Source organism: Bombina bombina, chromosome 1 (genome assembly GCF_027579735.1).
Source record: "Bombina bombina isolate aBomBom1 chromosome 1, aBomBom1.pri, whole genome shotgun sequence".
NCBI classification, from domain to species: domain Eukaryota; kingdom Metazoa; phylum Chordata; class Amphibia; order Anura; family Bombinatoridae; genus Bombina; species Bombina bombina.
This window is the reverse complement of record NC_069499.1, coordinates 982,218,678-982,245,332: the sequence shown is the minus strand read 5'-3', so window position 1 is coordinate 982,245,332 and position 26,655 is coordinate 982,218,678. Positions and strand designations below refer to the sequence as shown.

The 26,655-nt window shown below is 41.7% G+C and overlaps 1 protein-coding gene across 2 annotated transcripts in view; it reads left to right on the top strand.

Moving 5' to 3' along the window:
• DIDO1 (death inducer-obliterator 1) overlaps positions 1-26,655 on the top strand; it is a 185,409-nt gene that overhangs the window by 71,515 nt on the left and 87,239 nt on the right. For both annotated transcript variants that reach the window (XM_053708179.1, XM_053708104.1), the window contains one exon: positions 22,376-22,694. In XM_053708179.1, the coding sequence (XP_053564154.1) occupies positions 22,376-22,694 (319 nt within the window). The remainder of the gene's footprint in view (positions 1-22,375; positions 22,695-26,655) is intronic.

Sequence of the window (26,655 nt, the reverse complement as noted above, 5' to 3'; positions counted from 1 at the left end):
GATTTCAGTCGGACAACATCACGACTGTGGCTTACATCAACCATCAAGGGGGAACCAGGAGTTCCCTAGCGATGTTAGAAGTCTCAAAGATAATTCGCTGGGCAGAGTCTCACTCTTGCCACCTGTCAGCGATCCACATCCCAGGCGTAGAGAACTGGGAGGCGGATTTTCTAAGTCGTCAGACTTTTCATCCGGGGGAGTGGGAACTCCATCCGGAGGTGTTTGCTCAACTGGTCCATCGTTGGGGCAAACCAGAACTGGATCTCATGGCGTCTCGCCAGAACGCCAAACTTCCTTGTTACGGATCCAGGTCCAGGGACCCGGGAGCAACGCTGATAGATGCTCTAGCAGCTCCTTGGTTCTTCAACCTGGCCTATGTGTTTCCACCGTTTCCTCTGCTCCCTCGACTGATTGCCAAAATCAAACAGGAGAGAGCATCGGTGATTCTGATAGCGCCTGCGTGGCCACGCAGGACCTGGTATGCAGACCTAGTGGACATGTCATCTCTTCCACCATGGACTCTGCCTCTGAGGCAGGACCTTCTAATACAAGGTTCTTTCAATCATCCAAATCTAATTTCTCTGAGACTGTCTGCATGGAGATTGAACGCTTGATTCTATCAAGGCGTGGCTTCTCCGAGTCAGTCATTGATACCTTAATACAGGCTCGGAAGCCTGTCACCAGGAAAATCTACCATAAGATATGGCGTAAATATCTTTATTGGTGTGAATCCAAGAGTTACTCATGGAGTAAGGTTAGGATTCCTAGGATATTGTCCTTTCTCCAAGAGGGTTTGGACAAAGGCTTATCAGCTAGTTCTTTAAAAGGACAGATCTCTGCTCTATCTATTCTTTTGCACAAGCGTCTGGCAGAAGTTCCAGACGTCCAGGCATTTTATCAGGCTTTAGTTAGGATTAAGCCTGTGTTTAAAACTGTTGTTCCCCCGTGGAGCTTAAACTTGGTTATTAAAGTTCTTCAGGGAGTTCCGTTTGAACCCCTTCATTCCATTGATATTAATCTTTTATCTTGGAAAGTTCTGTTTTTGATGGCTATTTCCTCGGCTCGAAGAGTCTCTGAGTTATCTGCCTTACATTGTGATTCTCCTTATCTGATTTTTCATTCAGACAAGGTACTTCTGCGTACCAAACCTGGGTTTTTACCTAAGGTGGTTTCTAACAGGAATATCAATCAAGAGATTGTTGTTCCATCATTGTGTCCTAATCCTTCTTCAAAGAAGGAACGTCTTTTGCATAATCTTGACGTAGTCTGTGCCTTGAAGTTTTACTTACAGGCTACTAAAGATTTTCGTCAAACATCTGCCCTGTTTGTCGTTTACTCTGGACAGAGGAGAGGTCAAAAAGGTCAAAAAGCTTCGGCAACCTCTCTCTCCTTTTGGCTTCGGAGCATAATACGCTTAGCCTATGAGACTGCTGGACAGCAGCCCCCTGAAAGGATTACAGCTCATTCTACTAGAGCTGTGGCTTCCACCTGGGCCTTTAAAAATGAGGCCTCTGTTGAACAGATTTGCAAGGCTGCGACTTGGTCTTCGCTTCACACCTTTTCAAAATTTTACAAATTTGACACTTTTGCTTCTTCGGAGGCTGTTTTTGGGAGAGAGGTTCTACAGGCAGGGGTTCCTTCCGTTTAAGTTCCTGCCTTGTCCCTCCCATCATCCGTGTACTTTAGCTTTGGTATTGGTATCCCACAAGTAATGGATGATCCGTGGACTGGATACACTTAACAAGAGAAAACATAATTTATGCTTACCTGATAAATTTATTTCTCTTGTAGTGTATCCAGTCCACGGCCCGCCCTGTCCTTTTAAGGCAGGTCTAAATTTTAATTAAACTACAGTCACCACTGCACCCTATGGTTTCTCCTTTCTCGTCTTGTTTCGGTCGAATGACTGGATATGGCAGTGAGGGGAGGAGCTATATAGCAGCTCTGCTGTGGGTGATCCTCTTGCAACTTCCTGTTGGGAAGGAGAATATCCCACAAGTAATGGATGATCCGTGGACTGGATACACTACAAGAGAAATAAATTTATCAGGTAAGCATAAATGATGTTTTTCGCGCCTAAATGCGCATTAGATTTTGCAGCTTGAGACATCCAGTTTCCCTGAAGGAGTCCCCTGAACACTTAGGACCTCTCTAAAGGGTTTTTGTGCTTTCCAAAGTCGTTGCATGGGCAGGTAGGGCCACAGCAGAGCTGTGGCAGTTTGTTGTGACTGTTGAAAAACGTTTATCGTTTTTTGATCCGGTTTTGAAACTAAGGGGTTAATCATCCATTTGCAAGTGGGTGCAATGCTCTGTTAGCCTATTATACACACTGTAAAAATTTCGTAAGATTTACTGCTTTTTATCACTGTTTTTCAATTTCTGACATTTTTTGTTTCTCTTAAAGGCACAGTACCGTTTTTAATTTTTGCTTGTTTACATTTATCAAAGTGTTTTCCAAGCTTGCTGGTCTCATTGCTAGTCTGTTTAAACATGTCTGACATAGAGGAAACTCCTTGTTCATTATGTTTAGAAGCCATTGTGGAACCCCCTCTTAGAATGTGTACCAAATGTACTGATTTTACTTTGTTATAAAGATCATATTCTGTCTTTAAAAGATTGTGTAGATTGGATAAATACTATGCAGTGCCTGTTTACACTGATGTTTTTCCAATACCCAAGAGGTTTTCAGAAATTATTACTAAGGAATGGGATAGACCAGGTGTACCGTTCTCTCCCCCTCCTGTCTTTAAGAAAATGTTTCCAATAGATGCCGCTGCACGGGACTTATGGCAAACGGTCCCTAAGGTCGAGGGAGCAGTTTCTACCCTAGCTAAGCGTACAACTATCCCCGTCGAGGACAGTTGTGCTTTCCTAGATCCAATGGATAAAAAGTTAGAGGGTTACCTTAAGAAAATGTTTATTCAACAGGGTTTTATTCTCCAGCCTCTTGCATGCATTGCCCACAGTCACTGCTGCTGCGGCCTTCTGGTTTGAGTCTCTGGAAGAGGCCTTACAGGTAGAAACCCCATTGGATGATATACTATGATATACAAGCTTAAAGCGCTTAAGCTAGCCAATTCATTTGTTTCTGACGCCGTTGTTCATTTAACTAAACTAACGGCTAAGAACTCAGGTTTTGCTATTCAGGCGCATAGGGCGCTATGGCTTAAATCCTGGTCAGCTGACGTTACTTCAAAGTCTAAGCTTCTCAACATTCCCTTCAAGGGGCAGACCCTATTCGGGCCTGGTCTGAAGGAGATCATTTCTGATATTAGTGGAGGAAAAGATCATGCCCTTTCTCAGGATAGGTCTAACAAATTAAGGCCCAAACAAACTAATTTTCGTGCCTTTCAAAACTTTAAGATGAGTGCGGCATCAACTTCCTCTAATACAAAACAAGAGGGAAATTTTTCCCAGTCCAAGCCGGTCTGGAGACCTAACCAGGCTTGGAACAAAGGTAAACAGGCCAAGAAGCCTGCTGCTGCCTCTAAGACAGCATGAAAGATCGTCCCTTATCCGGTAACGGATCTAGTAGGGGGCAGACTTTCTCTCTTCGCCCAGGCTTGGGCAAGAGATGTCCAGGATCCCTGGGCGTTGGAAATTGTGTCCCAGGGATATCTTCTGGACCAAAAGGAAGATTTCACCTTTCACAATTATCTGCAGACCAGATAAAGAGAGAGGCATTCTTACATTGTGTTCAAGACCTCCTAGTTATGGGAGTGATCCACCCAGTTCCAAAGGAGGAACGGGCAAGGCTTCTATTCAAATCTATTTGTGGTTCCCAAAAAAGAGGGAACCTTCAGACCAATCTTAGATCTCAAGATCCTAAACAAATTTCTCAGGGTACCATCTTTCAAGATGGAGACTATTCGAACCATCCTACCTATGATCCAGGAGGGTCAGTACATGACTACCGTGGACTTAAAGGATACTTATCTTCACATTCCGATACACAAAGATCATCATCGGTTTCTCAGGTTCGCCTTCCTAGACAGGCATTACCAGTTTGTGGCTCTTCCCTTTGGGTTAGCTACTGCACCAAGAATCTTTTCGAAGTTCTGGGGTCACTTCTAGCGGTCCTAAGGCCGCGGGGCATAGCAGTAGCCCCTTACTTAGACGACATTCTGATACAGGCGTTGAATTTCCAAATTGCCAAGTCCCATACGGACATTGTTCTGGCATTCCTGAGGTCTCATGGGTGGAAAGTGAACGAAAAGAAGAGTTCTCTATCTCCTCTCACAAGAGTTTCCTTCATGGAAGGAAATGATTCTGTAGAAATGAGGATTTACCCGAGAGAGGCCAGGTTGTCAAAACATCTAAATTCCTGCCGTGTTCTTTATTCTACTTCTCGCCCTTCGGTGGCTCAGTGTATGGAAGTAATCGGCTTAATGGTAGCGGCAATGGACATAGTTCCGTTTGCCTGCCTACATCTCAGACCGCTGCAACTCTGTATGCTCAGTCAGTGGAATGGGGATTACACAGATTTGTCCCCTCTACTAAATCTGGATCAAGAGACCAGGGATTCTCTTCTCTGGTGGCTATCTCGGGTCCATCTGTCCAAAGGTATGACCTTCCGCAGGCCAGATTGGACAATAGTAACAACGGATGCCAGCCTTCTGGGCTGGGGGGCAGTCTGGAACTCTCTGAAGGCTCAGGGGTCGTGGACTCAGGAGGAGGCACTCCTTCCAATAAACATTCTGGAACTAAGTGCAATATTCAATGCTCTTCAGGCTTGGCCTCAGCTAGCGGCAGTGAGGTTCATCAGATTTCAGTCGGACAACATCACGACTGTAGCTTACATCAACCATCTAGGGGGAACAAGGAGTTCCCTGGCGATGTTGGAGGTTTCAAAGATAATTCGATAGGCAGAGATTCACTCTTGCCACCTATCAGCTATCCATATCCCAGGAGTAGAGAACTTGGAGGCAGATTTTCTAAGTCGACATACTTTTCATCCGGGGGAGTGGGAGCTCCATCCAGAGGTGTTTGCACAGTTGATTCAACGTTGGGGCAAACCAGAACTGGATCTCATGGCGTCTCGCCAGAACGCCAAGCTTCCTTGTTACGGATCCAGGTCCAGGGATCCTAAGGCAGCGCTGATAGATGCTCTAGCAACGCCTTGGTCCTTCAACCTGGCTTATGTGTTTCCATCGTTTCCTCTGCTCCCTCGTCTGATTGCCAAGGTCAAGCAGTAGAGAGCATCAGTGATTTTGATAGCACCTGCGTAGCCACGCAGGACTTGGTATGCAGATCTGGTGGACATGTCATCCTTTCCACCATGGACTCTGCCTCTAAAACAGGACCTTCTACTTCAGGGTCCTTTCAACCATCCAAATCTAATTTCTCTGCGGCTGACTGAGGTTCCAGACGTGCAGGCATTTTGTCAGGCTTTAGTCAGAATCAAGCCTGTGTTTAAACCTGTTGCTCCGCCTTGGAGTTTAAATTTAGTTCTTAAAGGGACACTGTACCCAAAATTTTTCTTTTGTGATTCAGATTGAGAATGAAATTTTAAGCAACGTTCTAATTTACTCCTATTATCAAATTTTCTTCATTCTCTTGGTATCTTTATTTGAAATGCAAGAATGTAAGCTTAGATGCCGGCCCATTTTTGGTGAACAACCTGGGTTGTCCTTGCTGATTGGTGGATAAATTCATCCACCAATAAAAAAATGCTGTCCAGAGTACTGAAACCAAAAAAAAGCTTAGATGCCTTTTTCAAATAATGATAGCAAGAGAACGAAGAAAAATTGATAATAGGAGTAAATTAGAAAGTTGCTTAAAATTGCATGCTCTTTCTGAATTACAAAATAAAAAAATTGGGTACAGTGTCCCTTTAAGGTTCTTCAAGGGGTTCCGTTTGAACCTTTGCATTCCATAGATATTAAGCTCTTATCTTGGAAAGTTTTTTGGTTTTAGTAGCTATCTCCTCGGCTCGAAGAGTTTCGGAGTTATCTGCTTTACAATGTGATTCCCCTTATCTCATTTTTCATTCCGATAAGGTAGTGTTGCGTACCCAACCTGGTTTTCTACCTAAGGTGGTATCTAATAAAAATATCAATCAGGAGATTGTTGTACCGTCACTGTGTCCTAATCCTTTTTCAAAGAAGGAACGTCTTTTACACAATCTTGGTTCTTGCTTTAAAGTGAATGTAATCTTTAGTAGCTTGTAAATAAAACTTTAAAGTGAATGTAAATTTTGATGCTAAAGTGCCCGGTTTTTAAAACTTTGATTAAAAACAGGGGCACTTTAATTCATCAAAATTTTCATTTCACTCCTGTTGTGAAAATAAACTTACTTTTTAATCTTCACAGCAGCTCCAGCTTCCTCCACCTGTTTCAAAGCCTCTTCCTGGGTCTAAAATGAGGTATCCGGCTTCCTCCAATCACAGCAGTGAATCAGACACTGAATCCCCCGGGGGGGAATCTGTGATTGGAGGATGACCTATCAATCATTTCTGACATAAGAAATGGCTTGTGAGACCGGAGGAAGCAGGAGTGAAATGTAAATTTTGATGAATTAAAGTGCCCCTGTTTTTAATCAAAGTTTTAAAAACCGCGCACTTAAGCATCAAAATTTACATTCACTTTAAAGTTTTATTTACAAGCTACTAAAGATTTTCGTCAAACATCGGCATTGTTTGTTGTCTTCTCTGGACAGAGGAGAGGCCAAAAGGCTTCGGCAACCTCTTTTTCTTTTTGGCTAAGGAGTATAATACGCTTAGCTTATGAGACTGCTGGCCAGCAGCCTCCTGAAAGGATTACAGCTCATTCTACTAGAGCGGTAGCTTCCACATGGGCTTTTAAAAATGAGGCTTCTGTTGAACAGATTTGTAAGGCGGCGACTTGGTTTTCGCTTCATACTTTTTCAAAATTCTATAAATTTGATACTTTTGCTTCTTTGGAGGCTATTTTTGGGAGAAAGGTCTTGCAGGCAGTGGTGCCTTCCGTATTAAGCACCTGCCTTGTTCCCTCCCTTCATCCGTGTCCTATAGCTTTGGTATTGGTATCCCACAAGTAATGGATGATCCGTGGACTGGATACACCTTACAAGAGAAAACAAAATTTATGCTTACCTGATAAATTTATTTCTCTTGGGGTTTATCCAGTCCATGGCCCGCCCTGTCATTTTAAGGCAGGTGTTTTTTATTTTTAAACTACAGTCACCACTGCACCCTATGGTTTCTCCTTTCTCTTGCTTGTCTTCGGTCGAATGACTGGGAGTGGCAGTTAGAGGAGGAGCTATATAGACAGCTCTGCTGTGGGTGATCCTCTTGCAGCTTCCTGTTGGGAAGGAGAATATCCCACAAGTAGTGGATGATCCGTGGACTGGATACACCACAAGAGAAATAAATTTATCAGGTAAGCATAAATTTTGTTTTTTCAAAAAATATGAACTTCATTAAACAAATGCCCTCTGTTCAACGTAACATTTTCAAACTTTACTTTTTAAACATGTCAAACTTTTAAACTCTGTGTACAGTATTTGCAATGAAGCCAGTGATATTTAGGAACAGTATCATTGCTAATATCACAGTGTTAGTGTGATCAAAAAGTTTTCCTCTTTAATATGTTGCCTGCCTATGGATCCTGCGTGACCTTCGCTTTTGTGCCACCTGATCCATGATATGAGTTTGAGCTTGCTCCTAGATTTTGGAAAAAGTGTCAAGCCCATGTTTAAGCTTCCCACCTTAGGTTTTGATTTATTGCAATAGGACAATAAACAGAAAAGACAAAATGCAGCTTTGCTACTGAGAAACATTTTGAAAATTACAGTGCAGCTTTATATTTTTTAAAGAACTTATTGTCTCTTAAATCTGTGTTTCCTTCCTAAGATAGGGAGAGTCCACGGATTCATTCCTTACTGTTGGGAAATACAACACCTGGCCACCAGGAGGAGGCAAAGACACACCAGCCAAAGGCTTAAATATCCCTCCCACTTCCGCATTACCCCAGTCATTCTTTGCCTTTTTGTCACGTTAGGAGGTGGCAGAGGATTTGGAGAGTCTTGAAAAAGTAACAAGTTTAAGGGACGACAATCTTCTAATTTTTGTTCTGACAAATCCCAACAACAACAATCCTCCTTCAAGCCCGGGCAACCCAAGAGTACTTGGAAACCGGCTCAGTCCTGAAATAAATCCAAGCACAAAAAAAGCCTGTTCGAGATCTTTCCTTCTTAGGAGTTGTTGTCCCGGTACATATCGAAGAAAGAGGTTTTGGATTTTATTCAAACCTTTTCGTCGTCCCAAAGGAGGAGGGAACTTCCCGCCCAATTCTGGACCTAAAGTGCTTTTAAAAATATTCTCAGTGTCCCTTCAAGATGGAGACGATAAGGTCCATCCTTCCTTTAATTCAGGAAGGCCAGTTTATGACCACTATAGATCTGAAGGATGCTTGCCTTCATGTTTCAATCCACAGGGAACACTTTCAGTTACTGAAGTTTGCATTCCTGGACCAGCACTTCCAGTTCATTGCCCTTCCGTTTGGACTAACTACTGCTCCAAGAATCTTTACAAAGGTTCTGGGGGCTCTTCTAGCCGTTGCCAGAACTCAGGGTATTGCAGTAGCCCCATGCTTGGACGATATTCTGGTGCAAGCACCATCTTTTCATCTGAAGAATTCTCGGAGTCCCTTTTCAGTCTTCTTCGTTTACATGGATTGAAGATAAACTTGGAAAAGAGTTCTCTTATCCCAAGTACCAGGGTGGAATTCCTGGGTACTATAATGGACTCCATATCCATGAGGATATTTCTAACAGACCAGAGTGATTGCAAGCTAACTTTGGCATGTCTTGCCCTCCAGACCTCCTTGAGTCCCTCTGTGGCTCAGTGTATGGAAGTGATTGGTCTCATGGTGTCCTGCATGGACATCATTCCTTTTGCCAGGTTCCGTCTCAGACCTTTACAACTCTGCATGCTGAGGCAGTGGAACGGCGATCATTCATTCAGATCTGTCTCAACAGATTGTATTAGACAGCCGGTCAAGAGGGACATGTTTCTTAAGACCATACTGGGAGATTATGACTACGGACGCAAGTCTATACGGATGGGGAGCTGTTTGGGGTGCCAGGAAGGCACAGGGGTTGTGGACTCAGGAGTCGTCCTCCCTCCCGATCAATATTTTAGAACTATGGGTAATCTTCAAGGCCTTGAAGGCTTGGCCACTTTTAGGTTTGTCAATGTTTATCAGATTCCAATCAAACAATATAACCTCCATGGCTTACATCAACCATCAGGTGAACGCGATGAAGGAATTATCTCAGATTCTGAAGTGTATGGAGGCCCACAGCTGTTCGCTGTCAGCGATCCACATTCCGTGTGTGGACAACTAGGAGGCGGATTTTCTCAGTAGGCAATCCTTCCATCCAGGGGAATGGTATTTCCATCCCGTGGTGTTTGCAGAAATATGCAGCAAGTGGGTAATGCAGGACAAATATCTCATGGCGTTTCCATCTCAATACCAAGCTACGCAGGTACGGGTCGAGGGATCGCTAAGCGGATCGAATAGATGCACTAGCCCTGGAGGTTCAAACTCGTATCTTTTTCTTCCATTACTGCTTCTTCCTCGAGTGGTGGGCCGCATCAAGCAGGAGCGGGTATCAGTAATCCTGATTGCTCCATCATGGCAGCAAAGGATGTTCATGGATCTAGTGGGGATGTCCTCATCTTCTTTGTGGAAGTTACCTTGTCGGAGAGATCTGCTGATACAAGGTCCATTTGTAGATTGAACGCTTAGTCTTAGCCAAGAGAGGTTTCTCTGAGAGTGTCATTGATACTCTTATTCAAGCTTGTAAATCAGTTACTCGGTGAATCTACCACAAGGTGTGGATGACCTACTTATTCTTGTGAAGAGGGTGTTTTTTTCCTGGCACACAGTTAAGGTTGCCAGGGTCTCATCTTTTCTCCAGAATGGGCTGGCGAAGGACCTTTCTGCTAGTTTCCTGAGGGAACAGATTTCGGCCTTGTCGGTTTTATTGCACAAGAGACTGGCTGAGCTTCCAGATGTGCAGTCCTTTAAGGCTCTGATTAGGATCAGACCTGTGTTTAGGTCTGGGGCTCCTTGGAGCCTAAATCTTGTTCTTTGGGTTTTGCAACAGGTTCCGTTTGAGCCTCTGCATTCAGTTGACATTAAATTGTTTTCTTAGAAGGTTCTCCTTTTATTGGCTATTGCCTCTGCGTGCAGAGTTTCTGAGATCTTTGCTTTGCAATATGAGCCCCCTTATCTGATATTTTTCATGCAGATAAGGCAGTTTTACGTACTAAATTAGGTTTTCTTCCTAAGGTTGTGTCAGATCGCAACATCAATCAGGAGATTGTGGTTCCTTACTTGTGTCCTAATCCTCCTTCATCGAAGGATTACAATTTGGATGTGGTTCGCGCCTTGAAGTTCTATCTTCAGGCTACTAAAGAGTTTAGACTATCTTTCTCTTTGTTTATTCGGGAAAGTGTAAGGGGCAGAAGGCTACTTCGACTTCCCTGTCTTTTTGGTTAAGGAGTGTCATCTGCTTAGCTTACGAGACAGCAGGACACCGTCCTCCTGAGAGGATAACGGCTCAGTCCACTAAAGCAGTGGCTTCCTCTTGGTCCTTTAAGAATGTGGCCTCCGTGGATCAGATTTGTAAGGCGGCTACCTGGTCCTCCTTACGTACTTTTTAAAAATTTTACAAGTTTGATGTTTTTTGCTTTGGCTGAAGCAGCTTTCGGGAGAAAAGTTTTGTAGGCTGTGGTGCCCTCAGAATAGGGTCTGCCTCTTCAATTGTTCCCTTCCTTTATTCATTAGTGTCCTCTGGAGTTTGTGTATAGTTTTCCCAACAGTAAGGAATGAAGCAGTGGACTCTCCCTATCTTAAGAAGGAAAACATAATTCATGCTTACCAGATAAATTCCTTTCCTTCCGTATAGAGAGAGTCCACAGGCCCACCCGTTTTTTCTTGTCTATGGGTGGTCCCCTATTTATTTTATTCTTTTGGCACCATTTATACCCTAATGTTTCTCCTACTTTTCCTTGTTCCTTCGGCAGAATGACTCGGGTAATGAGGAAGTGGGAGGGATATTTAAGGATAATTTATCTGGTAAGCATAAATTATGTTTTTCCTAGGTCTTATTTTCTATCGGGGTATTGCAGTGTTTCCTTTTCTGGACAATATTTTGGTTCAAATTTTCTCTCTTAAAGGGACAGTATACTGTAAAATAGTTTTTCCCTTAATGTGTTTACAATTGCTTTTTTTACCAACTGCAGAGTAAAAAATGTATGAAAATTAGCTTTTTAAGGCTTATTTGTGTATATTAAAGCTCTGATTTTGTGTTTTGAAGCCACAACCTAATTAAATGGGTTGAGCTTGTAGGTATAATCCGATCTCATTACTGTATCACATTGTGCACATATACCTGCTTCTTTATCTTATATCTGTCCTTAAAACAATCACCAGTACTTTGAGAGAACAATGGAAAATCAACATTTTATTACCTTATCTCTGCTTTATCACACTGGGAGTGTAATTTCTTCTGCTGGCTGTGTTTACAAAGCTTATCTATAGCTGGTACGCGCGGCCACAAACTTTCAGAATAGGTGGGGATACCACATGCTAAATCAACAATTTCAAATGCCAGTATAATGGTAAATGAGCTACTTGTAAACAATTTAATACACTCCAGCAGGTAAAGTGGATCATTGGGAACAAATTAAAGGGGAGAAAAATTTTGAGTAAACTGTCCCTTTAAGCTTCACTGTTGGAAAAATATGTTTTCCTTCAATTGGCAGTAAGAGTCCATGACTATATTCATTGGCTATGGGGAATACTAATCCTGGATACCAGGAGTGAGGCAAAGACACCCCAAACAAAGGTTATAAATAACCCTCTCACTTCCCCTACCCCCCCCCAGTAGTTATTTGCCTCATATCATGGAGGTAGGCAGAGAGGTGGCTGCTAAGAATAAATTAAATTTATGATGGATTGTCTCAGTGAGCTGGGGATAATATATCAATGTAAATCTCGAGAGAGTATTGGTTTATATTGTACTGGTGGACGCTGGGTTTCCCATGATTCTTTCCAGTTTATCATAAATGCCCTGTCTGATAATGTGGTGTGTTTCACACTAAATTGTCTCATGTTGGGTAAGTTCACCCCTCTTTCATGGCATTTTGTCTAACAAAGAGGTGATATAGGTCCTGTTCCTATGCTAAAATATGTGCCTTGTGTACACTTGTATCCTGTTATGAACCCTATCCATAAGAGCTTTGTAGTATAGGATAGTGACCAGTGTTACATATTCCCTGTCGTTGGGTGTTTTAGAATGCTGGACATTTTGTTATTACAGTCTGCAGCAGTGATTGGCAACTTGTTCCCTAGGGAGTTTTAAGTGCCATTTCCACTTCAGATCCACTGTGTTGAAGCCCTGTGAGAGAGCGGTTGCAAATTGGTTCTGCTGAACCGGACTGGTTAGATACCCTAAACAGGGCTTACAAGGGGACAGTTACTTAGTGCTTGAGATCTAGATTCCCAGCTGTTTGTTCACGAATACCATTTTGTTCATTATGAACGATTCCATGCTATTAAAAAGTCTGGAGGAATTTTCCTTTGTCTTCTCTTGAGAACAACAAGTGTATACTTTGCAAATTAGCAGCAACTGTACAACCTTCGGCACAGGTTTGTAATAGTTGCTTATCAAATGTCCAGGAAGCCCAAGCAGTCAGACTGTGGAGAAGCCCCCTTGGGCTCAGTCCTTGGAAGGGCCTACTACGGCTTTTCAAGCCTCGGCTAATGCGGTCAGGGGTGGGCAGTCTACCCGACTATCTTTTGGCCCGAATTGAGGTGACTGTCTGCTGCCCTAAATGCTAGATATGTATCGGGGGAAAAGGAAGAGAAAGGTTAAGAATTGTTCTCCGACAAATAGCCCAGGTGTGATGATGGAAGCTGTGACCGATAATTTTGGTCAGCCTTGTGAGGACAACCCTTTATTTAGCTCTGAAGGAGAAATTTATTCCTCTGACCTTTCTGTAGTAGGAAGAGGACTCTGATAAAGGGCACGATTAGACTGAAACTGGATTAGCTTCGGCTTTTGCTGAAAATCTTGTCAACCCTGGGTGTTCCAGTGGCCAAGCCACCCAAGGAGAACCATGTTCATAAGCTTGGAAGCAGGGTTTAGGCATAGGGCTCCGGAGATCTTCCCAGTACCCAAGATTATTGCGGAGATAATCTCTAAGGAAAGGGGAAAAGCAAGGGGGTTTTGCTCTCTCAGTGGTCTTTAAGAGATCCTTTCCTGTTCCAGCAGGCCCATGCAGAGTTCTGGAACAGCGTTCCCAAGGTGGATTGATCTTCACACTTGCCAAACGCACTACATTCCCACTTGAGGACAGCACGTCTTTTAAGGATCACCTGGATAGAAGACTTAAGGGCCAGTCTCCAGTTTTGTGCCCTTTTTCGCTCTGCTGTAGGAATCGCTGCAGTCACTGCGGTGGCTAAGTTTTGGTGTGAATCTTTAGCGGGAACAGATCACTGAGGAGATTCAGGATCATATTCAGTTTCTGAAACTAGCAAATGCCTTAGTCAGCGATGCTATTCTCCAGATTATTTGCATCAATGCTAAGAACGCAAGTTTTGCAGTTAGGACCAGGAGGGTGTGAAGACACATAAGACGGAGTGGCGAACTGGAAACCCACTCAATGATGGATTAAGACCAGGCAATCCAAATTTACTGCTCAAGATAACAAATCAGCATGATGGGTTTGCCCCCGACCTGGGAACAGGTCATGTAGCAGGAAGTCTCTCCTTTCAGAAGGAATTGTCTCACTCCTTCCAGGACACTTGGGTACTGCCCATTATTTGCTAGGGTTACAGAATAGGCCTTCGGTCTCATCCTCCGAGGGACCATCTCTTGCTATCAAGAGTCTCGTGAAATCCCATAAAGACCAAGGCTCTGCTCCATTGTGTGAACAACCTTCTACCTATGGGAGTAATGGTCCTAGTTCCCCCCAGCAGAAAGAGGAAGAGGGTTCTACTCCAGCCTCTTTGTGGTTCCAAAAAAGAGAGGGCACGTTCTGCCCTATTTTGGACCTATTTTGTAATCAATAAGGTCCATCCTCCCACTTGTTCAGGATGGTCAGTTCATGTCCTTAATAGACTTAAAGGATACGTACCTTCATATCCCGATTCACAGGCATCCATTACCCTTTCCTTTGATTTGCTTTCCTAGACGAGCACTACCAGTTTGTCACATTTCCTTTCGGACTGTCTACAGCGCCTTGAGTGTTCACCAAGGTGCTGGGAGCTCTACTGGCTGCGGTTCGTCTGCAAGGGATTGCAGTGGCCCGTACCTTGATAACATTCTTGTCTGGGCTGCATCTTTCACAGTGGCTCAGGATCACATGCCAAGGTTACTCTCATGACTTTAGGTGCATGGTTGAAGGTCATCCTAGAAAAAAGCTCTCGTCCCTGCTACGAGACTAAACTTCTTGGGAACGATCATAGATTCTTTCAGTATACAGACTAGCGCAGGGAGAAGCTTCAGAGAGCGTGTCGTCTGCTTCATTCCAAGTTCATCCTTCAGTTGCACAATGCATGGAGGTGGGAGGTCTCATGGTGCCGGCATCAAATGCTATACCATTTGCTCGTTTTCATCTGAGACCACTACAGTTGTGTATACTCAGACTGTGGAATGGAGGTAATTTAGACTTGTTACAATGAGTTGGGAACTTAGTGGTCTGCAGCCTTAGGCGCTTAGCGCGGCATACGCTACCGGCAAATATAAGAACTTCACAAACACTAGGATTTACCATAACTTTAAGCCAAAGCCTTTTAAAAAGTTTTAACACATCAATCAAAAATCATTTGGCCATATTATTTTTCTAGTTAAAAAAAAAGGGGGGGGGGTAAAAGTGGGCTGTCTTACTCCTTCAGGCTTTAAACAAGTAATATGGGTACATGTATATGAAGACATTAAAAAAATGGAAATCTTTACTGTCAATGGGATCCTTTTAAACACTGATGAAGTTTCCACAGTAAATGTATTTCCTTAAAATGAGGAGAGTCCACGGCTTCATTCCTTGTGGCAAATACTGAACCTGGACACCAGGAGGAGGCAAAGCCACCCCAGCCATAGGCTTAAATACCTCCCCCAGTCATTCTTTGCCTTTCGTCACAGAAGGTTAGCAGGGAAGATACGGAGTAGTTCCTTATGGGGAGGGTATCTACCCTTCGGAATGGGACTGGAGTTTTAAGTAGTCTTGTCAGCCTCTCAGTGAGAGCATTGACGAATGTTAGTCTGGAGAGGCAGGGAGAGTCTTTCTGCAAACCCATCCATACTCGTATTAACAGATCCTAAGCAATCGGTGTTGAGTTTCACTGCCTGCTTTTTTTCACTCAAGTCCATGTCAGGAGCGATGCTACGAGACTGTCAAACTTGAGAGGCTGTGTTTCTGTTCCACGGCATAGATTCCGGTAAGATTGTTTCATTTTTTTACACATATGATAACGCAAGAACACATGGTCACAGTGTGGCTCCTTTTATCTGTATGGAATCAAGGGTTAATGTCCTTGGAAGGGGATTATTGAACAGGGGGGATTAATCACATAATGTAAATATTGTGTTTATGCGGTGACATGTGTGAGATGAGGCTCAGGCAGATGTTGGAACGTACAGGTTTTACTTTCATTTTGGATAAGCCGCGCAGCCTGTTAGACTTGGCGCACTTTTAGCTATAGCAGTGTGGTCACACTGATTTCCTCCTCTACCTGACCGTGCGTTTTCCCGGAGACGAAGCGGTTTCTATGTTGGGCCTGGGTCATAGGAGGTGGTGAGTGCCCCAGCCATTGTGGGTATAAAGGTGCCATTTTTTTTTTCTATTGTCCAACTTTTAAGCGCAAGCTATGAAGGACTCTGATATGTTAGAGGGTACTCCCTTTTTACCTAAATCTAATGCCTGTCTATATTGTGAGGGGGCCACGGTATACCCGCCTGCTCAATTATGTTCCACTTCCCTTGATAAAGTAATTATATGAAGGAAAGCTAATATATTTAGTACTACTGAGCCACCCACCTCTGAGGAGTCTCTGGCCCGTGAGGTGCGCACCCTACAGCCATCTCCTAATACACATGCAGCTTCCCATAGCACTCCTAATCCTCCATCTGGAGGGGCTCTGTTACCGCCAGACTTTACTGAAGAGTTCCAAACGGCAGTGTCTGCGGCCTTCAGTGCTTTACCTCGCCCAGCTAGCCGCAAGTGAAAGGTCAAATATTGCTATCATTCCCAGGAGTCATCTACTAGCTTATTGGAGTTATATGATACAAGATTATCCGCTGATGAAGACGCACCTGATACTTCAGATGATGTTCTTTTTGGGTCGGAATCTGCTGTCTCTAAGCCTCTAGCTGCGGAGGAACCAGATTTTAGATTTAGGATTGAACACTTACGCTTTCTACTAAAGGAAGTTTTGGCTACGTTAAAGGTTCCAGAACCTAAATTACCTGAGGAATCTTGTATTTCTAAATTAGATGAGGTCTACAAGGACAGGGTTGTACCACAGACTTTCCTGGTTCCCGTAAAGAGGGCGAACATTATTAAGAATGAATGGGAAAGACTTGGATCTTCTTTTTACCCTTTTTCTTCTTTTAAGAAATTGTTCCCGATTACGGACTTTTAACTGGAGTTGTGGGGTTCCGTCCCTAAGGTGGATGGCGCTATCTCCACACTTGCTAAGCGCACTACTATCCCGCTAGAGGATAGTTAGTCGTTTAAGGAGTTCATGGATAAGAAGCTGGAAACTCTAAGAAAGATGTTTCAGCATACAAGATATTTTTTTTTCAACCGGCAGCGGCTGTTGCTGGAGCGGCTACCTACTGGTGCGACTCCTTATCTGATTTGATCGAGGTAGAGGGTCCCCTCGACAAGATCCAGGAAAGAATTAAGGCCTTATGGGTAGCTAATTCTTTTATTTGTGATGCAAATATGCAGATTATTCGCCTGAATGCTAAATTTTCAGGTTTTTCTGTGCTAGCCCGTAGGGCGCTCTGGCTGAAGTCTTCGTCTGTGGACATGACTTCGTACCTAAAGTGTTTAAACAAATTCCTATCTGTCCCCTCTTTCAAGATGGAGACAATAAGGTCCATTCTTCCCTTAGTTCAGGAAGGACAGTTCATGACCACAATAGACCTGAAGGATGCCTAGCTTAACGTCCCTATACACAAGGAACACTTTAAGTTTCTAAAATTTGCGTTCCTGGACCAGCACTTCCAGTTTATTGCATTTCCGTTTGGTCTAACTACTGCTCCAAGAGTCTTTATGAAGGTTCTATGGGCTCTGCTCGCAGTGGCCAGAACCAGAGGTATAGCAGTGGCGCCATACTTAGACGACATTCTGGTTCAAGCGCCATCCTGTTGTCTGCAGAGGACCTTTCGGAACCCCTTCTTTCTCTTCGATCTTATGGAAGATAAACTTAGAAAACTGAGTTCTCTTATTCTCAGTACCATGGTGGAGTTCCTGGGCTAATAGACTCCATATCCATGAGGATATTTCTTACAGACCAGAGACACGTTACAAGCTAACTTCCTATTGTCTTGCCCTCCAGACCTCCTTTTATTGTCTTGCCCTCCAGGTAATTGATCTCATGGTTTCCTGCATGGACGACATTCCTTTTGCCAGATTCCACCTCAGATCTCTTCAGCTGTGCATGCTGAGACAGTCGAACGGCGATCATTCAGATCTGTCTCAACAGATTTCTCTGGACAACCGGTCAAGAGAATCGCTCTCCTAGTGGCTCTGTCCAGATCACCTGTCCCAAGGGACATCCTTCTTGAGACCATCCTTGTAGATTGTCACTACAGACGCGAGTCTCACAGGATGGGAAGTTGTTTTGGGTGCCATGAAGGCACATGGCCTGTGGACTCGAGGAATCCCTCCTCCCAATAAACATTTTGGAACTTTGAGCGATCTTCAATGCTCTGAAGGCTTGGCCTCTTCTGGGTTTCACCCAGTTTATCAGATTCCAATAGGACAACATAACCTCGGTGGCTTACATGAACCATCAGGTGGGAACGAGGTGCTCCCTAGCAATGAGGGAAGTATCTTGAATTCTGGAGTGGGCGGAGGCCCACAACTGCTCACTGTCAGCGATCCACATTCCCAGTGTGGACAACTGGGAAGCGGATTTCCTCAGTAGACAATCCTTTCATCCGAGGGAATGGGCTCTCCATCCAGATGTGTTTGCGGAGATTTGCAAAAGATGGGGGTCCGGAGAGCGATCTCATGGCGCCCCGGCTCAATTCCAAGCTACCCAGATATGGGTCGTGGTCCAGGGATCATCAGGCGGAGCTAATAGATGCATTAGCAGTGCCTTGGAAGGTCAGTCTGATCTACATTTTTCCGCTGTTACCACATCTCCCTCTTGTAGTGGCCCACATCAAGCAGGAGCAAGCATCAGTGATTCTGATTGCTCCATCATGGCTGTAGAGGATGTGGTTCGCGGACCAGGTGGGGATGTCGTCCTCGCCTCCACGGAGGTTACCTTGTTGCAGGGAATCTGCTGAAGCAGGGTCCTTTTTGTTAATCAAAATCTAGATTCTCTGAGGCTTACTGTGTTGAGATTGAACGCTTAGTCCTAGCTAAGAGAGGTTTCTCGGAGAGCGTTATTGATACTCTCATTCAGGCACGTAAGCTGGTTACTCGCCTCATCGATCATAAGGTGTGGAGGACCTACTTATTCTGGTGTGAAGAGCGTGGATTCCCCTGGCATAAGGTCAGGGTTTCCAGGATTCTTTCCTTTCTCCAGGATGGTCTGGAGAAAGTGCCTTTCTGCTTGTTCTCTTAAGGGACAGATTTTGGCCCTATCTGTTTTGCTACACAAGAGGCTCGCTGAGCTTCCAGATGTCCAGTCTTTTGTTCAGGCTCTGACTAGGTTCAGGCCTGTATTTAGATCTAGTGGTGCTCCTTGGAGTTTAAATCTTGTTGTTAAAGTTTTGCAGAAGGCTCCGTTTGAGCCTTTGCATGTAGTTGATTTTAAATTACTGTCATGGAAGGTTCTTTTTCTACTGGCTATTGATTCGGCGTGCAGAGTATCCGAAATGGATGCCTTGCAATGTGAGCCCCCTTACCTAGTTTTCCATGCTGATAAGGCTTTTCTTCATACTGGGGTAGGTTTTCTTCCTAAGGTTGTTTCAGATCGCAACATCAATCAGGAGATTGTGGTTCCTTCATTGTGTCCTAACCCTTCTTCCTCGAAGGAGCGGTTACTTTATCATTTGGATGTGGTTCGGCCTTGAAGTTGTATCTCCAGGCTACAAAGGAATTTTAGACAGACTTCTTCTTTATTTGTGGTCTATTCTGGGAAGCGTAAGGGGCAGAAAGTCTCGTCCACTTCCTTGTCTTTTTGGTTGAGGAACATTATTTGCTTAGCTCATCAGACAGTGGGACATAAGCCTCCTCAGAGGATTAAAGGGACAGTCAACCATAGAATTGTTATTGTTTTAAAAGATAGATAATCCCTTTATTACTCATTCCCCAGTTTTGCATAACCAACACAGTTATATTAATGTACTTTTTACCTTTGTGATTACCTTGTATCTAGGAACCTTCTTCCAGCCCCCTGATCACATGACTGTGACTGTTTATTATCTATTGTCTTAAATTTTGCATTGTATTGTGCTAGATCTTAAATAACTTTCTGTGCCTGAACACAGTGTTATCTATATGGCCCACGTGTACTTTCTGTCTCTTTGTGTTGAAAAGAGATTTAAAAAGCATGTGATAAGAGGCAGCCCTCAAAGGCTTTGAAATTAGCATATGAGCCTACCTATGTTTAGTTTAAACTAAGAATACCAAGAGAAAAAAGCAAATTTGATGATAAAAGTAAATTGGAAAGTCGATTAAAATTAAAAGTCCTATCTGAATAATGAAAGTTTAATTTATACTTGACTGTCCCTTTAAGGCTCATTCAACTAGAGCTGTGGCTTCCTCTTGGGCTTTCAAGCGTGAGGCCTCTATGGATCAAATTTGTAGGGCGGCTACCTGGTCCTCATTACATACATTTTTTAAAATTTTACAAATTTGACGTTTTTGCTTTGTCTGAAGCAGCTTTTGGGAGAGAGATTTTGCAGGCTGTGGTGCCCTCAGAATAGGGTCCGCCTCTCTCTTACCCTCCCGTTTCATTCAGTGTTCTCTAGAGCTTGGGTATATGTTTCCCACAAGTAAAGAATGAAGCCGTGGACTCTCTTTATATTAAGAAGGAAAACATAAATTATGCTTACCAGATAATTTCCTTTCCTTCTGTATGAGGAGAGTCCACGGCCCCTGCCCGTATTCTCCATTGGGCGGACGTAAATTTTTGTTTTGTTCTTCTGGCACCATTTATACCCTGATATTTCGTCTGTTCCTTGTTCCCTCGGCAGAATGACTGGGGGATGAGTGAAGTGGAGGAGGTATTTAAGCCTTTGGCTGGGGTGTTTTTGCCGCCTCCTGGTGGCCAGGTTCAGTATTTCCCACAAGTAAGGAATGAAGCCGTGGACTCTCCTCATACAGAAGGAAAGGAAATTATCTGGTAAGCATAATTCATGTTTTTATCTGATTTATAATGAATACAATTTTCCTTTCCTGTGGGCAAAAATACTGTGACAAAAATAAATCTAGTGTCTAAAGGTATTCATTTGAAGGTGAATCACTTTAACATGTCGTTATTAAAAAAAGAGAGAAAAAACATACTTAAAGGGCCATGATACCCACATTTTTTCTTTCACGATTTAGAAAGAGAATGCATTTTTAAACATCTTTCTAATTTACTTCTATTATCTAATTTGTTTTATTCTCTTGATATTCTTTGATGAAAAGCATATCTAGTTATGCTCAATAGCTGCTGGTTGGTTGCTGCACATAGAAGTCTCATGTGATTGGCTCACCCATGTGCATTTATTTTTCTTCAAATAAGGATATCTCAAAAATGAAGCAAAATAAATAATAGAAGTAAATTATAATGTTGTTTAAATTTGTTTGTTCTATCTGAATCATGAAAGAAATATTTTGGGTTTAGTGGCCCTTTAAGTGTAATTCCCAGCCAGTGTATTTGCTAACAAAATTGCACATATCTAGTAGGGCTAAATAGCTAGGTAGATTCATTTAGTTTGTGCAACACTTTAGATATTTGGCTTCACAGAATGTAACTGCTTGTAAAACAGACACACAAATGTGTGTGTTCGGGTTGACATAATGTTAATTCCTTGGTACAGGCACGTGATTTGCATCTTGTCATAAAAACTTAATCTATACTTTCAAGCCACTTTGTTTTTAGAGAGAGAGTCCAGAGGAATACTTTACCTAGTGTTTCTTTAGGCTATCAACTTAGTCTTATGGGTATGAGAGACTCTTTCATGACACTTAATTAATCTGGCCTTTCATCAAGAAAAGGTAGTCCTTCAGGTCCTGCCTTAAAGCGATATGAAACCCAATTTTTTTTTCTTTCATGGTTCAGATAAAGCATGTAATTTTAAGTAATTTTACATTTTCTTCTATTATTCATTTTTATTCGTTCTCTTGGTATATTTATTTTAAAAGCAGGAATGTAAGCTTTGGAGCCAGACCAGCTACACAGGTGCTGTATCAAATAAAGACTGGCTCCTAAGCTTACATTGGAAAGTCGCTTAAAATTGCATGCTGAATCATGAAAAAAAAAATTGGGTTTCATATAGTGAGTACTTTGTTAGGTACATGACGTAAGCTATCGAAAGGTCAGTAAGTGATTTAATTTACTGATATTTAAGATATACCAATACAGAATTCAGTGTTTTATGTGCATTATTTTGGGCATTATAAAACGAGACTAAAACCCTACTGCATATATATGTATTTTGTGTAACGTAGATGGGTTTGGTAGAAGGCAGATCTTACTTGATTTACAATAAAGAAGCTCCTGAATACGGTTTCTTGTAAGAAATATATCTAACCTATTTTTAAATGTATCTAAGGTATTGGCATTCACTTTATCCTTAGACCATGAGTTCCACGATTTGATTGCTCTTTTAGTGGAAAAAATGTCTACGTTGCTAGAGATCTCTCTTCCACCAGCCTTAAATTGTGGCCTCTTGTCCCAAACAATTTATTTGGAATAAACAGAGATTCCAACATCTCTGTATATACGCCTTGAATAAATTTGTGTGAAGTAATATCACTTATTACTAATTTTGCGGCATTTCTCTAAAGTTTTAATTCTGACATGTCTTTTTTTGAGATTGGTCCCCAGAATTGCACTCCATACTCAAGGTGAGGTCTTATCAGGGATTTATATAGTGACAGAATTATGCTTAATAGTGTACGAACACACATCTTCAACTTATAAGTCAAAATTTCTCTATACTGTTATATGCATATTAATTGTATCAAATTGTGACTTCAATCTTTAGGTTTATGATTTGCTGTGACAGATGTGAGGAATGGTTTCATGGAGACTGTGTAGGAATTTCTGAGGTCCGTGGCCAGTTGTTAGAAAGGAATGGGGAGGATTATATTTGCCCAAACTGCACCATCTTGAAAACACAGGATGAAGGTGCCACATATAGTGGGCAAACCGAACAAACACCTGGAGAAAAAACAACTTTTAACATAGACCACAAAAGTGTTTGCAATGTGGAACAGCAGTCCATAGATGATCAAGGCATAAAAGGCAGGATTGAAAAAGCTGCTCACCCCAGCGGGAAGAAGAAATTGAAGATATTTCATCCTGTAAGTTTTTAAATGTTTTTTATTCAGCATAACACGGAAATATATAGTTGGGTAGATGTATAACTTCTATAAAACATTCAAGTCCAAATTTTTTTTTTCATTTTTCAAATAGGGCATGTAATTTTAAACAACTTTCCAATTTACTTTTATCAACAATTTTGCTTTGTTCTCTTGGTATTCTTAGTTGAAAGCAAACCTAGGAAGGCTCATATGATAATTTCTAAGCCCTTGAAGTCCTCCTATTTTTTTATTTGCTTTTCACATCAGGGGAGAGCTAGCTCATGTAAGCCATATAGATTTTGTGATAATGCCCGTGGCTAGTGGCAGACACTGCACTATTTGGCTAAAATGCAAGTCAATAGATAAGAACTAAAAGTTATGTGATTAGGGGTGGTCAGAAGATGCTTCGATACAAGTTAGTCACAGAAGTAAAAAGTGTATTAATATAACCGTGTTGGTTATGCAAAACTTGGAGAATGTGTAATAAAGGGATTATCTATCTTTTTAAACAACAAAAATTCTGTTGTTGACTGTGCCTTTAAATTATTATTATTTTTTTTAAATTGGATTCCTGTATCCATTGTGTTTTTAGTTGGTATTTGGAGCAGGAAGATAGACTTCACTAGCTGCCCCCCCAATTAAACCAATTTAATATTTGATTCCTTGGGTTAGGAGGAATATTTCTTAGATTACCGGAAGGGGTTAAGAATTTGCTACTTTTTGAGGGCTTTTTGTATTTTCTGACTTCTTACTACAGGCATTAACAAATTTATTTCAAGATTGAGTCAGCCATATGATTATCTGATGTTCTGAATAGTATAATGTACCACAATTCGGTTTTAATAAAACATGTTGAGCAGTATTATGCTTATGCTACTTAAGCTATTCAAAGTACAAATAAATCACATAATTTTAACACATTAATTGTAATAATAATTTGTGTAACAAACTTTAAAAGCATTGCATGTTTTTAGAGAGATATATATATATAGAGAGAGATATATATATATATATATATAGAGAGAGAGAGATATATATATATATATATATATATATATATAGAGAGAGAGAGAGAGAGATAGAGATAGAGAGAGAGAGATATATAGAGAGAGATATAGAGATATAGAGAGAGATATAGAGAGAGATATAGAGAGAGATATAGAGAGAGATATAGAGAGAGATATAGAGAGAGATATAGAGAGAGATATAGAGAGAGATATAGAGAGAGATATAGAGAGAGATATAGAGAGAGATATAGAGAGAGATATAGAGAGAGATATAGAGAGAGATATAGAGAGAGATATAGAGAGAGATATAGAGAGAGATATAGAGAGAGATATAGAGAGAGATATAGAGAGAGATATAGAGAGAGATATAGAGAGAGATATAGAGAGAGATATAGAGAGAGATATAGAGAGAGATATAGAGAGAGATATAGAGAGAGATATAGAGAGAGATATATAGAGATATATATATATATATATATATATATATATATATATATATATATATATATAGAGAGAGAGATATAGAGATATATATATATATATATATATAGAGAGAGAGAGATATATAGAGAGAGAGAGATATCTTTCATGTAATTAGCAAGAGTCCATGAGCTAGTGACGTATGGGATATACATTCCTACCAGGAGGGGCAAAGTTTCCCAAACCTTAAAATGCCTATAAATACACCCCTCACCACACCCACAATTCAGTTTTACAAACTTTGCCTCCCATGGAGGTGGTGAAGTAAGTTTGTGCTAGATTCTACGTTGATATGCGCTTCGCAGCAGGCTGGAGCCCGGTTTTCCTCTCGGAGTGCAGTGAATGTTAGAGGGATGTAAAGAGAGTATTGCCTATTTGAATACAATGGTCTCCTTCTACGGGATCTATTTCATAGGTTCTCTGTTATCGGTCGTAGAGATTCATCTCTTACCTCCCTTTTCAGATCGACGATATAATCTTATATACCATTACCTGTACTGATTCTCGTTTCAGTACTGGTTTGGCTGTCTACTATATGTAGATGAGTGTCTTAGGGTAAGTAAATCTTATTTTTTGTGACACTCTAAGCTATGGTTGGGCACTTTATATGTAAAGTTCTAAATATATGTGTTTAAACTTATATTTGCCATGATTCAGGATAATCAGTATTCCTTCATTCAGACTGTCAGTTTCATTATTTTGGGATAATGCATATAAATATATATTTTTTCTTACCTTGAAAAATTTTCAATTGACTATTTCTTCTGTTATGTGTGATCAGTCCACGGGTCATCATTACTTCTGGGATATAACTCCTCCCCAACAGGAAATGCAAGAGGATTCACCCAGCAGAGCTGCATATAGCTCCTCCCCTCTACGTCAGTCCCAGTCATTCTCTTGCACCCAACGACTAGATAGGATGTGTGAGAGGACTATGGTGATTATACTTAGTTTTTATGACTTCAATCAAAAGTTTGTTATTTTAAAATAGCACCGGAGCGTGTTATTACTTCTCTGGCAGAGTTTGAGGAAGAATCTGTCAGAGTTTTTTACTATGATTTTAACCGGAGTAGTTAAGATCATATTGCTGTTCTCGGCCATCTGAGGGAGGTAAAGGCTTCAGATCAGGGGACAGCGGGCAGAGGAATCTGCATTGAGGTATGTAGCAGTTTTTATTTTCTGAATGGAATTGATGAGAAAATCCTGCCATACCGTTAAAATGACATGTATGTATACACTTCAGTATTCTGGGGATGGTATTTCACCGGAACTACTCTGTTAAAGGTCACTAATCCTTTTTAATAACTATTTATCATGTTAAACGTTTTTGCTGGAATGTAGAATCGTTTACATTGCTGAGGTACTGTGTGAATAAATATTTGGGCATTATTTTCCACTTGGCAGTTTTTTTGCTTTATTTGGGACAGTTTCGTTTCTCTTCACTGCTGTGTGGGAGAGGGAGGGGCCGTTTTGGCGCTCTTTGCTACGCATCAAAAAATACCAGTCAGTTACTTTTATTTTTCCTGCATGATCCGGTTCATCTCTGATAGATCTCAGGGGTCTTCAAACTTCTTTGAAGGGAGGTAAATTCTCTCAGCAGAGCTGTGAGAATTCTTATAGTGACTGTGAATAAAAACGTTGCTTTGTATTTTTTATGTCAAATTTAATTATTGTTATTTTACTAATGGGAACAAACCTTTGCTAAAAGTTTTGTTGTTTTAAAGTTTGATGCTATAACTGTTTTTCAGTTCACTATTTCAACTGTCATTTAATCGTTAGTACCTCTTTGAGGCACAGTACGTTTTTTGCTAAAAAAGATTATAACCAAGTTGTAAGTTTTTTGCTAGTGTGTTAAACATGTCTGACTCAGAGGAAGATATCTGTGTCATTTGTTCCAATGCCAAGGTGGAGCCCAATAGAAATTTATGTACTAACTGTATTGATGCTACTTTAAATAAAAGTCAATCTGTACAATGTGAACAAATTTCACCAAACAGCGAGGGGAGAGTTATGCCGACTAACTCGCCTCACGCGGCAGTACCTGCATCTCCCGCCCGGGAGGTGCGTGATATTTTGGCGCCTAGTACATCTGGGCGGCCATTACAGATAACATTACAAGATATGGCTACTGTTATGACTGAAGTTTTGTCTAAATTACCAGAACTAAGAGGCAAGCGTGATCACTCTGGGGTGAGAACAGAGTGCGCTGACAATGCTAGGGCCATGTCTGATACTGCGTCACAGCTCGCAGAGCATGAGGACGGAGAGCTTCATTCTGTGGGTGACGGTTCTGATCCAAACAGATTGGACTCAGATATTTCAAATTTTAAATTTAAATTGGAGAACCTCCGTGTGTTACTAGGGGAGGTCTTAGCAGCTCTCAACGATTGTAACACCGTTGCAATACCAGAGAAACTGTGTAGGTTGGATAAATATTTTGCGGTACCGGCGAGTACTGACGTTTTTCCTATACC